Source organism: Bombina bombina, chromosome 3 (genome assembly GCF_027579735.1).
Source record: "Bombina bombina isolate aBomBom1 chromosome 3, aBomBom1.pri, whole genome shotgun sequence".
Lineage (NCBI taxonomy): Eukaryota > Metazoa > Chordata > Amphibia > Anura > Bombinatoridae > Bombina > Bombina bombina.
In genome coordinates, this window is record NC_069501.1 from 921,711,792 (window position 1) to 921,726,872 (window position 15,081).

General features: G+C 35.1%; 1 protein-coding gene across 1 annotated transcript in view; it reads right to left on the minus strand.

Annotated features, from left to right (window-relative positions):
- Positions 1-11,809, minus strand: part of TDRD3 (tudor domain containing 3) — a gene marked incomplete in the record, with an annotated part of 1,228,671 nt that extends 1,216,862 nt beyond the window's left edge. Inside the window, 1 exon segment of the mRNA XM_053707943.1 lies at positions 11,580-11,809. Coding sequence (XP_053563918.1) covers positions 11,580-11,623 — 44 coding nt within the window.
- Positions 11,810-15,081: the final 3,272 nt, after the last annotated feature.

Here is a 15,081-nt window from a genome sequence, read left to right on the forward strand (position 1 = left end):
TCACTGCCACTCCATGTCACAGAGCAGCACTTCTCAAACTACTTTACCGCTTGTGTTCACTGCCACTCCATGTCACAGAGCAGCACTTCTCAAACTACTTTACCGCTTGTGTTCACAGCCACTCCATGTCACAGAGCAGCACTTCTCAAACTACTTTACCGCTTGTGTTCACTGCCACTCCATGTCACAGAGCAGCACTTCTCAAACTACTTTACCGCTTGTGTTCACTGCCACACTTTATAAAATCATCTGGCACTGGGATAAAACTACATAGATGGGGGTACGGTGAACTATGGAAATGCTACACTGCAGAGAGGAAACGCTGTCTGAGATGTGTCTGCAAGACATGAGCTAAAATTACAGCAACATAATAATTTGTCTGCACTCAGTCCAATTAACTAAATAGTACTATCAACTCAGCACAAATTCATCAAAATCAGCATTGCTGCAGTATTATTTTGTTGCTAAATATGTGACAATTCATGAAACAAACTGCCCTCTGTTTAAGATAAACTTTACTGATTGACTTTTCAACATGAACACAGTCTACAGTATTTGCAATGAAGCTGGTGTTATTTAGCATCAGTGGTGCCATTGCAAATAACATAACAGTGCTAGTGTGATGAACAAATTTACAATATTTTAATTTTCAAGATGCTGCCTCCATATTGATCCGCAGTGCCTATATCTGTGTATATAAGATAGATAGAGGATAGATACACTATATTTATAATACCAACAATGCAAGCTCCGAGATTTTTAAAAAAAATGTGTCATGCCCTGCAGTAGTAGATTGCTGTTCTTTCAACAAAGGATACCAAAAGTATAAAGCAAACTTAACAGAAGAAAAGTGGCAAATTGTTTAAAACTGTATGCTCTACCTGAATCATGAAAGAAACAATTGGGGTTCCATACCATTTTATTAAAATGACAGTTAAACAGTTGTGTGTTAGTTTAAACAATTATTTTTGTTATATAATGTGGACTATATATTTAAAAAAAAAACAAATAAATACAATTTTTGGGCCAGAAAACACAGAATATCTTTGGCCATCATGTTTTTCACACTATGACAAGATTAGATAGTATGCTTTGGAAAACATAATTAAATTAATCAAATTACTCCACTAAATACATGTAAAAAGTTTCACAAAAATTAAATCCAATCAAATGCAAAATTAAATTAAATGTAACCCCAGTTGTGGAACTAACTCTGCCTTTCTTATTTTTCCACAGAAACAAGTGAAATAAGTCTGTTTACTGGCTCATTGATAACACCAGGAGAAAATACCTCCTCTCATGTAGTTTGGTTTTTCTCCGTTAGGACAGTAAAGCTTTCCAAAAGAAACAACCCTGCTGTTTTATTCATGCCACAAGTACATTTGTTCAAAGGCCTAACAAGAGTGCAGAGAGTGATACAAATCTAAAAGAATAAATTGATAATTGAATGGTTCAGTAAGGTCTTGCTGTTCAGTGTTGCTAACAGCTATGCAAACCCGGACTGCGTGACACTAACAATTATTTGCATTCCTGCTTTCCCAATTGCTCTCTACAGCATTCTCTTCCCTCAAAGCCATGTAGTTTACGGAGTGTTAAAATGTTATTTTGAGTTTATTTACCAAATCTCTGTGAACAATAGCTCAAAAGTGAATCCCAGATACTGTAAACAATTCATCGGAACTCGCGTACGCTTTTTACAACCTGTTTTGATACATTTAACAAGCAATTCTGTTCATCATGTTTAAAATCAAGCCAATTGGGATAAAAGTGACTGACATGGGACTTGCAGCAAATGGAGAGAACAATATCTTAAAGGTGGAATGTGTGATAGCAAAATCAAAAGAACAGGGAAGCTGAAATGAACTGTCAAGGTATTTGAAGTTTAAGAAAGCTGGTTTAATAGCACAGAAAAGATATTGAAAGGTGGAGAAAAATGTACAGAGAACATGAAGTATATGTAACAAAGAAAAAAAGTAAGCTCAATATTGCACTGCTGAAAATACTGAAAGTTCCTCATAAGAGCAATGAAAGGAAAAAGATTTTTACATCTTATGTTCGATTATAAACAAATAATAATTCTGATAAAAGCCATACAGCAGTCCAGTGAAAGCTAAATTAGTCTGCAGAGGTTGGTAATTTCCACATTTATGAGTTAACGGGTAAAAAGTCCAGTGAAAACGGAAGGAAAAAAAACGCAATACATTTTTAATATGAAGAATATTATGGCCTCTCTCAAGGAGTGAGCCGTGCTAACAGACTGACACTTGTATGGAAGTAATAAGAGCTAAAGAACCTGTGTTTTTGCTATATCCTTCATTTTATCAAAGTAAAAACTCAATAGGACAGCAATGGTATTTCTACAGAATCTTCACAACTAGTTCCTAAATTACATAGAGATTCAATCTGCTTTTCTCATAGGTGTTAGACACAGTAGGGTCCTATTGATCAATTGTCCCTGGATACCTGAAATTTAAGAATACTGCACTGTGCTTCTATTGTGACTATGACCGAGTCCTGGAAAAAGTATAGGGGCAAGGAGACAGATTTAATACAGTTAAAAGGGACACTGAACACAATTTTTTTCTTTCATGATTTAGATAGAGCATGGAATTTTAATCAACTTTCTAATTTACTCCTATTATCAATTTTTCTTCGTTCTCTTGCTATCTTTATTTTAAAAGCAGGAATGTAAATCTTATCAGCCAGCCCATTTAAGGCTCAGCACCATGAATAGTGCTTGCTTATTGGAGGCTTACATTTACCCACCAATAAGCAAGCATAACCCAGGTTCTCAACTAAAAATGGGCCGGCTCCTATGCATCACTTTCCTGCTTTTTAAATAAAGATAGAAAAAGAACAAAGAAAAAAATTGATAATAGGAGTAAATTAGAAAGTTGCTTAAAATCGCATGCTTTATCTGAATCATGAAAGAAAAAATTTGGGTTTAGAGTCACTTTAAGGTGCTGGTATTGCTGATTTTTACAGATATATTATTATATAAACCCAGAAGCTTTCACGCCTCGTTCCTAGTTTTGAGAGTCCACTTTTCTATCACTATACATTTTCCCCATGGTGGCTATTTTTGTTAGTGAATGTGAGTGCCTATGCTAAAACAGCAAGGGTCCAACAATGACAGCTATAAGAGAATACATATATATAATAATCTCTACACTACAGCAAAATATATATATATATATATATATATATATATATATATATATATATATATATATAAATTGGTCTTAGTTGAATCAGAAGATGCCAACAATTCTATAAATAGAAAGCAACAGGATTTTAGATAAAAAACAGAATGAGTATAGTTATCCACTTTATAAATATTGTTAGCATAAAAATAGCTTATATATATATATATATATATATATACACACATACATATATATATATATATACACATATACATATATATATATATATATATATATATATATACATATACATATATATATATATATATATATATATATATATATATATATATATATATATATATATATATATATATATATATATATATATACACACACACACACACACACACACACAGCAGAATGAGTATAAATTGAGTATAAGTCATAATTATGACATCTTTTTATTGTCCTTTTATACCACTGCAATGTTTCTGTTTTCATTTAAAATACACATTGGTACAAATGCAATGTTTGGTTTTGTTTTTATTTATGCCCACATACTCCAAGTAGGCATTATTAAAAAAAAAAAAAAAAAAAAAAAACTACAATTCACTGGATTCAACGCAGAGAAAGAATGTATAGACGAGAACTACCCACTTATACCAATGCAATGTTTTTGAGGGTTTTTTTTTTTATTTTTTTATAATGCTCCAAATAAATAATTTTCAATATTATAAAAAAAAGATGCCCATGTCCAGTAAATAAAGGAATTTTTGGTGTCACTGGGCACTTACCTTTAAACATGAATCTTACAATCCCATATAATTGCTTTTGCTGGCTCTTTAGATCTTCACCCATTGCTCACACACCCCATGATACACTGCAGTGTGCTTGTAATTGCAGTTTCGCAGTTGTAACCAAAGGGAAATGGAATTAATAAGCTGGGAGAAAGAAAAAAAAAAGTCTCTAACCCAGAACCCTCAAACCTATTATATATTACGCTATCTCCTAAATTTCCACCATATCTATCATGATCTAATATAAATGTTGTTCTTTTATTGTTCACCTTATCACTGCATTTTTACGGACCAGATGCAATGCTTTATGGTTTTATGCTTCTACAATTATGACTTTTAAATTGTTTTTTTCTTATAGCCATACAAGCCCCCCCCCCCCTTCATTGCCTGGTCTCCAAATGATGGCCGACTCCTAAACATTCTTGCCAACTACCAAGTTTTATATACATTTCTCAAACCCTTACTATACAATATCCCTTTAACTGGAAGTCTATTCATAATTTTATATTTTACAATTGATCGTGATTTCAAAATAACATTTATGCTTACCTAATAAATTAATTTATTTCATGATGTTGAGAGTCCACAAGATTATTACAAATGGGATTACACTCCAGTCAACTAGGAGGTGCCAGAATCCCTCAGTTATCCATATGGCCAAGTAGAGGAATAAACAAAAAAAAAGGAAAGGACAAAGAAGAGCAAATGAAGTGCAAGAAAGAAATTAATCAATATACATTTTGTTTTCTTTCCTAAAATGATTATAGTCCACAAGATCAATTAATGTGGGATATTATGCCCAAGCAGTGACGTCTACAAAACCACCATGAAATAGGGGGTGGGCTAATAGCGTAAGGCAAAACATTTTCCCGCCAAAATCTTCTTTGAAGGAAAACACATCAAAATGCTAGAAAGAAAAAAAAAAGAAGACTAAACAGTCTGACTTTTAATCTTGTTTGGTCCAAAAAAAGTATCTAAAGACTTTACTTCAAACAGCCAAGAACTGTATTAGGTTAGTGACCCTTGTGTGGTCCAAAAAATAGGTAAAGAAGTCAGGAAGACTAAGTAACATCATAAGACTTTGAGAAGTCATTTGTTAGAGTGTTTATGAACTGGGCAGAAGGAAACCAGTTTCTGTGATCAATAGTATCCTTTGAAACCAAAATGTTACCCTGATGGAACTCAAAAAGTATTTAACCTACAAGACAGAGCAGAAGTTTAGACACCTTCCAAGCCAAGGACAAGGCTAACAGGATAAGGACCTTCCAAAGATATAAGCCATGCATGAGTTAAAAGGATACGTTTAAAGAAATGTGAAAACACCAGACTCAAGGAGGAGTACCTGGATAAATAACAGGCTGTTAATGAAACCTGCATTAGAATCACAAGAGATTTAGTTAACTTCCTGAAATACAAAATTGAATAGTCTTTAAGGTTATTGCGACAGGATTAGGACTCCAAGGAAGAGTAACTCAACAAAATGGCTGACAAGCCTCCAGCAAACCAAAAATCGAGGACTTAAGAAATCACATGCTATCCTCTCTCATCATCTCTCAACAAAATTTAGCAAAACCACGTGGTAGATGGGTCTGGTAACAAGCTGACCAGCTTAAAAAGGTTTTAAAACACCTTGTCAGACAAACCTATGTTTAGAAAAGAATCTGAGATCCTGATGAAAGAAGGCCCAAAAGAAGTAGGTTGTTCCCGAAAGTGAATCAACAATGGGTAAGATGAAAATTAAATTCGGTCCAAATTCCAGATTGTTGTCACACATGACCACCACGCAAGGCACACTTACAGCTAGCCGAATTGGAAGCAATACAATAGTGGGAGCTAGCTAAACATAATAGGTGAGCCAATAACAAGAGAAATGTATGTGCAGCCACCAATAAGCAGCTAGCTCAAAGTAGTATATTTCTGCTCCTAGGTATGAAGAAGAAAAAAAAATAGCGAAGAACACCATGGGAAAGAAGAAAAATTGATAATAGAAGTAAATTGGAAACCTTTTTAAAATTGTATGCTCTGAATCGCAAAATAAATTTTTTGGGAATTCATATCCCTTTAAAGTGCCCAAACTACTTTAATAAAATGTAGTGTGTTTGTTTACACATGTCACCAAGCTATGTAAATCACGTGTACATGTTCATACCAATAAGCTGGGGGGCTATGAAGGTGCCAAGGACTTTCCTGTTAGCACCTTTATATACTGTGATTACCTTAGCTGCAGATGACTGTTATAGACAGGCCCATTCACAGCACAGTACCAAAGATCGCACAAGGAGCAGTAATTATTGTGTGGACTGTCACCATTTAATGAAAAAAAAAAAGGTTTTTAAAGTAAACTAAATTATTATAAATTAGCATAGCCAACCGTCATAGTTTAGCCTAATATAAGGGTAAAGGGACATGAAATTCAAAATGTTTTCTTTGTGATGCACATAGAGCATACAATTTTAAATAACTTTCCAACTTACTTTTATTATCTAATTTGCTTAGTTCTCTTGGTATTATTGTTGAAAAGCATACCTAGGTAGGCTCAGGAGCTGTGAGCTAGCGGTTTACTGGTGGCTGCACATATGTCTCTTATCATTGGCTAGCTCCCTGCAGTGTATTGCTGCTCCTTTAACATAACATACCAAGAGAATGACACAGAATTGATAACAGAAGTCAAATTGGAAAGTTGTTTAAATATCCATTAACCCCTTCCCACCGTTCAGACGTTCCATGCTGTCCTAGCTGCGCTGGACTTTAGCGCCGTTAGGATGGCATGGAATGTCCTAGCCGTATGGCTATCCTGAAGCTGTAGCCGAATGCACAGTGGGAGGGCTGGAGGGCGTGCCTAGCATCATGGGCATTTAACCCTGACCCGATCCCATGATAAAAGTCATACGATCACATGAACGATCGCGTGATTTTAATTTTTTACTTTTAATTTTGTTCCGCTGTAGACAAATAAGTCCCGGCAGGCAGCCATTAAATAGAGTAGAATAGCAGAATCAACAAATGTATAATAAATACAAACAATTCAAAAGTGCTTAGCCTAAATTTCAAATGAGTAGATTTTTTTCTGGCAAATATAAAGTTACATTTTCATTCCTCTGCATCATGTAACAACCATCAGCCAATCACAAAATGCAAATACATATATACTGTGAATTATTGCACATGCTCAGTAGGAACTGGTGCCTCAGAAAGTTTACATATAAAGAGACACATTTTGATTATGGAAGTAACACAATTGTGTGCTCTCTTAATCATGAAAGTTTACATTTTGAACTGCATGCTCAAACTGTATCATGTCCCTTTAACGTGTTTATATTTTACCCCTCCAGCTCACTTTGCAATGGAAGTAAACCAATTTACTACAATGCTACAGCAGAGTATGTTATTTCAATAATTTTTGTGATGATATAGAATATTTTGCATGACTAAAACGGCTAGGTCTCTAAAAATTGGAATATAGAAAAATTAAATTGCACATTAGAAGCTGAAATACATTTAGCTGCAACTGTATAGCCTTTTGGATTTATTACGGAATGGTTGTACATCAGTCAGCAACGTACAAAGCTATTACTTGCATCTTAAAATATGGAGGAACTATGTAAAATTGTAATAAAGCAATTAGTTCTCCTTGTGTTTCACAAGAAATAACTATAGTTTATCAGTCATAACATTTTAGATTGTGCAATGGTTCACTGAAACTGGACAAAAGGTCTGGGACAACGGTGAGTAGATGAGCTTAAGATACCCCTGATAATGAACTGTTATGTAAATAATTTAATTTTAATTAATACACTATGACACTGAAAGTGCAAAAATAAAATGCATGAATGTTTTAACAGCATTTTATTGCGCTATTATACTTTTTAAAGCAACTGCCCAAATATTCTTACAGGAGACCTGTGCTATTGAACCGCTCTAAAAGGATAGAGCTATAAACTATATAGTTATCTCTATTAGGTATTTGTTAGCGCACCCTCACTAATAGGGACTGTTCTATACTTAGCTTATTGAATATACTTTTTAATATGGAGTGTTCTCCAACTAGAAATGATTTGTAGCGCTATAGATCTTTAGGGAGCTAATTATACTATTATCAATTTACATGTTTGAAGTGGGCTATTACTTGAATGTATTGACCTGTGAGTGTTGTTGATTGGAGGGACACTGAAACCAAATTTTTTCTTTTGTGATTCAGATAGAGCATGCAATTTTAAGCAACTTTCTAATTTACTCCTATTATCAATTTTTCTTCGTTCTCTTGCTATCTTTATTTTAAAAAGAAGGCATCTAAGCTTTTTTCGGTTCAGTACACTGGACAGCACTTTTTTTTATTGGTGGATGAATTTATCCACCAATCAGCAAGGACAACCCAGGTTGTTCACCAAAAATGTTCCGGCATCTAAACTTACATTCTTGCATTTCAAATAAAGATACCAAGAGAATGAAGAAAATGTGATAATAGGAGTAAATTAGAAAGCTGCTTAAAATTTCATGCTCTATCTGAATCACGAAAGAAAAAAAAAAATTGGGTTCAGTGTCCCTTTAAGATTAGGGATTGTAACACTTTATATACTTGCTATGATTTCACTTCTGGTTGGTCTGAGGAAGGGGAATGCTGGCCCCAAAACATCACTAATGTTTGTGTTATACCTACCTAGTACCATTAAATAAAAGTCATTTGGTTAAAGTCCAGAAAGTGCGTATTCCACACACTATAGTTTTACTTATATTGCACCCTGATGGCTGCCTATTACTTTTTGTGAGAGTGCTAAGGAAACAGGACAATATATAGCAACCCGACAGTGGCAATAGCACAACCTCACCAATCACCAGCTGTATTCTGCCCAGTAGCTGCAGTGCTTGTGGCTCTCAAGCATGACCCTTTTTCAGGGGTTAAATACAGAGTTCCATTCTATGTATGAGAAATAGTATGTCAAATATCAAAAATTATTTCACTTACTAACGAACTAGTCAAGTTATATAAAAATATTAAAAATAGTGTTGTACACACCTTTTATTTGGGTTTTCAGAATATAACTTCATATAAGCATTAGGTTTTCTTAAGAAATAAATTAAAAAAAAAAAAGAAAGATAGATAGATAGAGCTATATATATATATATATATATATATATATATATATATATATATATATATATATATATATATATATATATATATAATATTTTTTTATTTTTTTTTTAAAGGGTAACTACTGAATAAATGTTTGCATTTTTTCGGATCACTAAAACTAAACATCTGGCTGTGGTTATGATATGCCTGGAGGTGAGATATGCCCTCCACAATGAATTTTATAATGCTAAAGAATATAAAATAATTTGGGCAGATGCACAGCATATACAAAATACACTAATAAAAAGAATATTAACTTAATGCTTTAAGAAAGAAAAAAAAAAAGCTATTTAGGTTCACAATATTTTAAGATTTCATTTATTAAAAGGCACACTGTCCTAGAAACACATAGAAAGAACAGTCTTTCTAGTGAAAATCTATGTAAATAGTTTGGAGAGAACACTTTAAAAAGGGACGTTAAAAACTTTGAGATGGTAACATAAGATGCTAAATTGTATATTTTTTTTTGTTTTTAAACTCTACAATATACATTCATCATTTAGAAATGGAACTGCCGAGCACTGTTATATTACACACAGCCATTGGCTGCACACTCCAGTGACCTACTTATAACTACTGTCCCTAATTGGCCACAGCAGAGAAGGTAACCTAAGTTACAACATAGCAGCTCTTGTTGTTTTATAGACATTGAAACTTTACACTTATTTTGCAAATATTTAACAAACTAATGAAACTTTAAAAAATATGCATACATATTATTCTCAGACTAATCTTTTCTTTGAAGGAATCATTCTATGTAGCATTTATTTAGTGTTTAAAGTCCCGTTAACAGTGGAGTGACAAATAATATAGGAAGAACTACAACAAAAAATGGAGGGCACCACAATAGTGCATTATCTTCCAAAACAAAATAATAATGGAAACACAAAATTCAAGCTCCCATAAATGGTACTACTATCTGCCTGTTATAGCCAACCCGTTAGCGAAACCAGACATTCCAAACAGCTCCCATGTTAGAAATCTTAACTCGTATCAGTCAGAATTGGATTAAGCTTTTCATTTTCCCTGAATCTAGGTCACAGTCACTGACTTTAAATGAAAGTGAATTTGCAAATAAGAATTTCTGCTAAACTGAACCATCATTGGACCAGAAATGGATGCAAAAATGGCCAGACTCAAACCCATATTATCTGGCATTTTATCTTACACATTGGTAAACTGAGCTGATCATAATATTAAAAGGTAAAGTCATGGTCTATATTATAGGTCACATTTTTCTGGACACAAACACTTAAAAGCCTTAAAGCAACACAGACACTCAGATTAAATAAATGTGATAAAGCATTTGTCATCCTATGTTAACAGAGGGCTTGAAAAACTGAGCAGTTAGCCCCAAAATTTCTAACATATGACAAGAGAGTGAGAAAGATAAAGATAAAAGGATGTGTTTTTTTTGGGATTCATTTAGAGCATACAATTTTATCCACACTTTCCAGTTTACTTCTATTATCACATTTGCTTCATTCTCTTGGTATCCTTTGTTGAATAGAATATCTCGGTAGACTCAGGAGCATCTTGGGCAATGCACTACTGGGTGCTAGTTGCTAATTGGTGGTTGCATAAATATGCCTCTTGCTATTGGCTCATCACATGTTCAGCTAGCTCCCAGTAATGCATTGTTGATCCCTCAATAAAGGATACCAAAAGAATAAAGCAAAATTGATAAAAGAAGTAAATTGGAAAGTTGTCTAAAATGTCTAAGCTTTACATTTCTGCTTTCTAAATAAATAAATGTTTAGTGTATAAGAAGTTGTATTTTCCTCCCAACAATGAGCACATAGAAAAGTGACAATCCAATGTATGTTCTATATTTATTGCCATCATTTATTTATAATAAAAAATAAATATCTGTTAAAAAAAAACTGTGTAATCAACAGTGCTGTGAATATTGAGTACATTTACAGTAAAAATTACAAGATAATTAGAAAAAAAAAGTATAAATAAGAGAGAAGGCCACACAGTTTGCCATCTGATTTAGAAAGTTATGTTTATAAATAGTGTTGTGACATAACTGGGAGTTACAACACATTTGTACTTTAAAGAGCTGGTGTTGGACCTCTATTTCACTACTGGAAGTTTGATTTACATGACATTACTCTGTAAAAGCGAAAGATTCCTAAATGACAGCAAACATATACTAAAGGCACCATTTTAGCAGACGTGTATACAGTTTTAGTTTCTAGCATGCTGCTAGATATTTATAACGAATACAAATAGCTACTTGTCCCTTTATTAAATAAATCAAGGAAAACATATTCGCATACAGTATATATTTATAAGCAACCACAACTTAACATTATTTGCTTTCACAACCAACTTTAGTCATGGAACTCTCTAACAGTAAGCAGCCTGCTTGTGTGCTGTCAATTTGCCTGTGTCTTTCGGTATATGATTGGTGTCACACGTGTCAATAAGCAAAAGTCCCCTACTATAAGTCAGTAAGCATGTTTGGCATTTATAAGTAAAACCAACACTTACCATCCCTCCTCCTGACTCAGGGACAAACTTGTCACATCTGCCATATCAGTATCGGACACTGCAAAACTTCCCAACAACTACAAAGGGAAGAGGTAACTATGCCAATTAATTGGGGTTCATTAATTAGCTAATGCACGGGTGCGAGGACACCTCATCTGGATGCGCGCGTCGCCTTTTAATGACAAAATAAAAAAACAAAAGATGACAGATACACGAGAACCAACACGCGTTAAGCAGAAATGAAAGCACTAACCAACCACTACAAAGAAGTGACGCATCGATGAGCGACAGGATGCGGTTCGTCTGAATCTACCTGAAGCCAAAGCCGCCATGTCTTGTAAGGGAAATAGATACTATATATATCTGCTGAACATCTGTTTAAAAAAATTAGCTCATTCTTAAACACCATTTATTTATTTTTTTTAAATGCACAAATATCTAATGACGTTAATATTTTATTACAGCTTGCATAGTTTCTGTATACTATGTATTTAACTGATTTAACCCCTTAATGACCACAGCACTTTTCCATTTTCTGTCCGTTTGGGACCAAGGCTATTTTTACATTTCTGCAGTGTTTGTGTTTAGCTGTAATTTTCCCCTTACTCATTTAATGTACCCACACATATTATATACCGTTTTTCTCGCCATTAAATGGACTTTCTAAAAATACCATTATTTTCTTCATATCTTATAATTTACTATAAAAAAATTATAAAATATGAGGAAAAAATGGAAAAAAACACACTTTTTCTAACTTTGACCCCCAAAATCTGTTATACATCTACAACGACCAAAAAAAACACCCATGCTAAATAGTTTCTAAATTTTGTCCTGAGTTTAGAAATACCCAATGTTTACATGTTCTTTGCTTTTTTTGCAATTTATGGGGCCATAAATACAAGTAGCACTTTGCTATTTCCAAACCACTTTTTTTCAGAATTAGCGCTAGTTATATTGGGACACTGATATCTTTCAGGAATCCCTGAATATCCATTGACATGTATATTTTTTTTTTAGAAGACATCCCAAGGTATTGATCTAGGCCCATTTTGGTATATTTCATGCCACCATTTCACCACCAAATGCGATCAAATAAAAAAAATTGTTCACTTTTTCACAATTTTTTTCACAAACTTTAGGTTTCTCACTGAAATTATTTACAAAAAACTTATGCAATTATAGCATACATGGTTGTAAATGCTTCTCTGGGATCCCCTTTGTTCATAAATAGCAGACATATATGGCTTTGGTTTTGCTTTTTACTAATTAGAAGGCTGCTAAATGCGACTGCGCACCACACGTGTATTATGCCCAGCAGTGAAGGGGTTAATTAGGGAGCATGTAGGGAGCTTCTAGGGTTAATTTTAGCTTCAGTGTAGTGTAGTAGTCAACCCCAACTATTGATCTAGGCCCATTTTGGTATATTTCATGCCACCATTTCACCGCCAAATGCAATCAAATTAAAAAAAACGCAAAATTTTTCACAATTTTAGGTTTCTCACTAAAATTATTTACAAACAGCATGTGCAATTATGGCACAAATGGTTGTAAATGGTTCTCTGGGATCCCCTTTGTTCAGAAATAACAGACATATATGACTTTGGCGTTGCTTTTTGGTAATTAGAAGGCCGCTAAGTGCTGCTGCGCATCACACGTGTACTATGGCTAGCAGTGAAGGGGTTAATTAGGTAGTTTGTAGGGAGCTTGCAGGGTTAATTTTAGCTTTAGTGTAGAGATCAGATTCCCACCTGACACATCAGACCCCCTGATCCCTCCCAAACAGCTCCCTTCCCTCCCCCACCCCACAATTGTCCCCGCCATCTTAAGTACTGGCAGAAAGTCTGCCAGTACTAAAATAAAAGTGTTTTTTTTTTAAAAATAAAATACATTTTTAGCATATTTACATATGCTACTTTCTAGGATCCCCCCTTAGCCCCCAACCTCCCTGATCCCCCCCAAAACAGCTCTCTAACCCCCCCCCTCTGCCTTATTGGGGGCAATCTTGGGTACTGGCAGCTGTCTGCCAGTACCCAGTTTGCAAGAAAAATGGTTTTTTTTTAATGATTATGTTATTTTTCTGTAGTGTAGCTTCCCCCCCCCCCCCACAGACCAATCCCCCACCCCCTGATTAAAGTATTTTATATATATAAAAAACTATTTTTTATTAACTTTATAACTTTTAATACAAACTTTTTTTCTGTAGTGTAGCGGTTCCCACCCGCTCCCTCCCCGTGCACGCGCCCGCCCCCGCCCTCCCGTGCACGCGCGCGCGTCCGTGCGCGCCTCCGATTACCCCCGCCCACGATCCCGCCTCCCAAACCGGCTCCCACCCACCAACGAATTTAGCCGGTGATGTCCGGTGCAGAGAGGGCCACAGAGTGGCTCTCTCTGCACCGGATTGCTAATAAAGGTTATTGCAGGATGCCTCAATATCGAGGCATCACTGCAATAACCGGAAAGCAACTGGATCAGGATCGCTTCCAGCTGCTTTCCAGACCAAGGACGTACGCCACACGTCCTCGGTCATTAAGTGTATTTTTTTTGAGGACGTGTGGCGTACGTCCTTTGTCGTTAAGGGGTTAAGCAAACTGGGTGTACCATCCGTGAGGGCTGGGTGTGATGACAGCACATTTTGTGCCACAGATTACATTAACTATAAGATTTAGTAGTACTGATAACAAATTTGAGCAGTCTGAAAAAATAAGTCATTATAAAAAGATGAGGGCATTATTGTACTTGCTACTGGTAGGGTTGCCAGCTGTCCGTCAAAGTGTTTAATAAGAGGCCGGGGCACATTAAAAACGGAAACCAATTATATTTAAACATTAAATACTTTAATTTTGCTTTAAATTAAAATCATACAAACGTTTATTTTGTACATAAAGAGTGCATCAATTGAAACAATGAGGTAGGGCCATCAACAATTAGAAATTAAATACAGTAGGACAATGTTGCAAAAGGTGGGCATGGTCTGGACCCCTGAAAAAAATGTCACCACAGATAATATTTAACTGATGATGAGCCACTGAAATGTCATCAAAAAACAATGTAATTTCTCCACACCTTATAACCTTCTGACATGAAACTATGGAGGCCTCGTGGAACTATCTCATCGCAGTGCTTGCCAATTATTGATGTCATCACAAATCAAAGTCCTTGTAGAATAATTAATGTGATGAGAGCAGGATGTGATGTCACTAGTATGTGGGCGGGGCTTAGGTCCGGTGTCTGTGTCGCAGTTAGTTTTAGTACAATCAACCGGACTAGATGTGTATTGTTATGCTCTGCAATAAAATAGAGTTGTACCATCATTGCTGTGTCCTGCATATGTCCTGCATCTCATGACATGGTGTCAGAAGTTCTGGACTGCGCTTCTGTTCCTGATCGATTGCAATGTCAAAGTTTACCCCACCTGAGCCTTTTGACTTTTCTCAGCCTGCAGCTTGGCCCACATGGCGTCAGCGGTTTCAGCGCTTCAGGATTGCATCCAAACTGAACA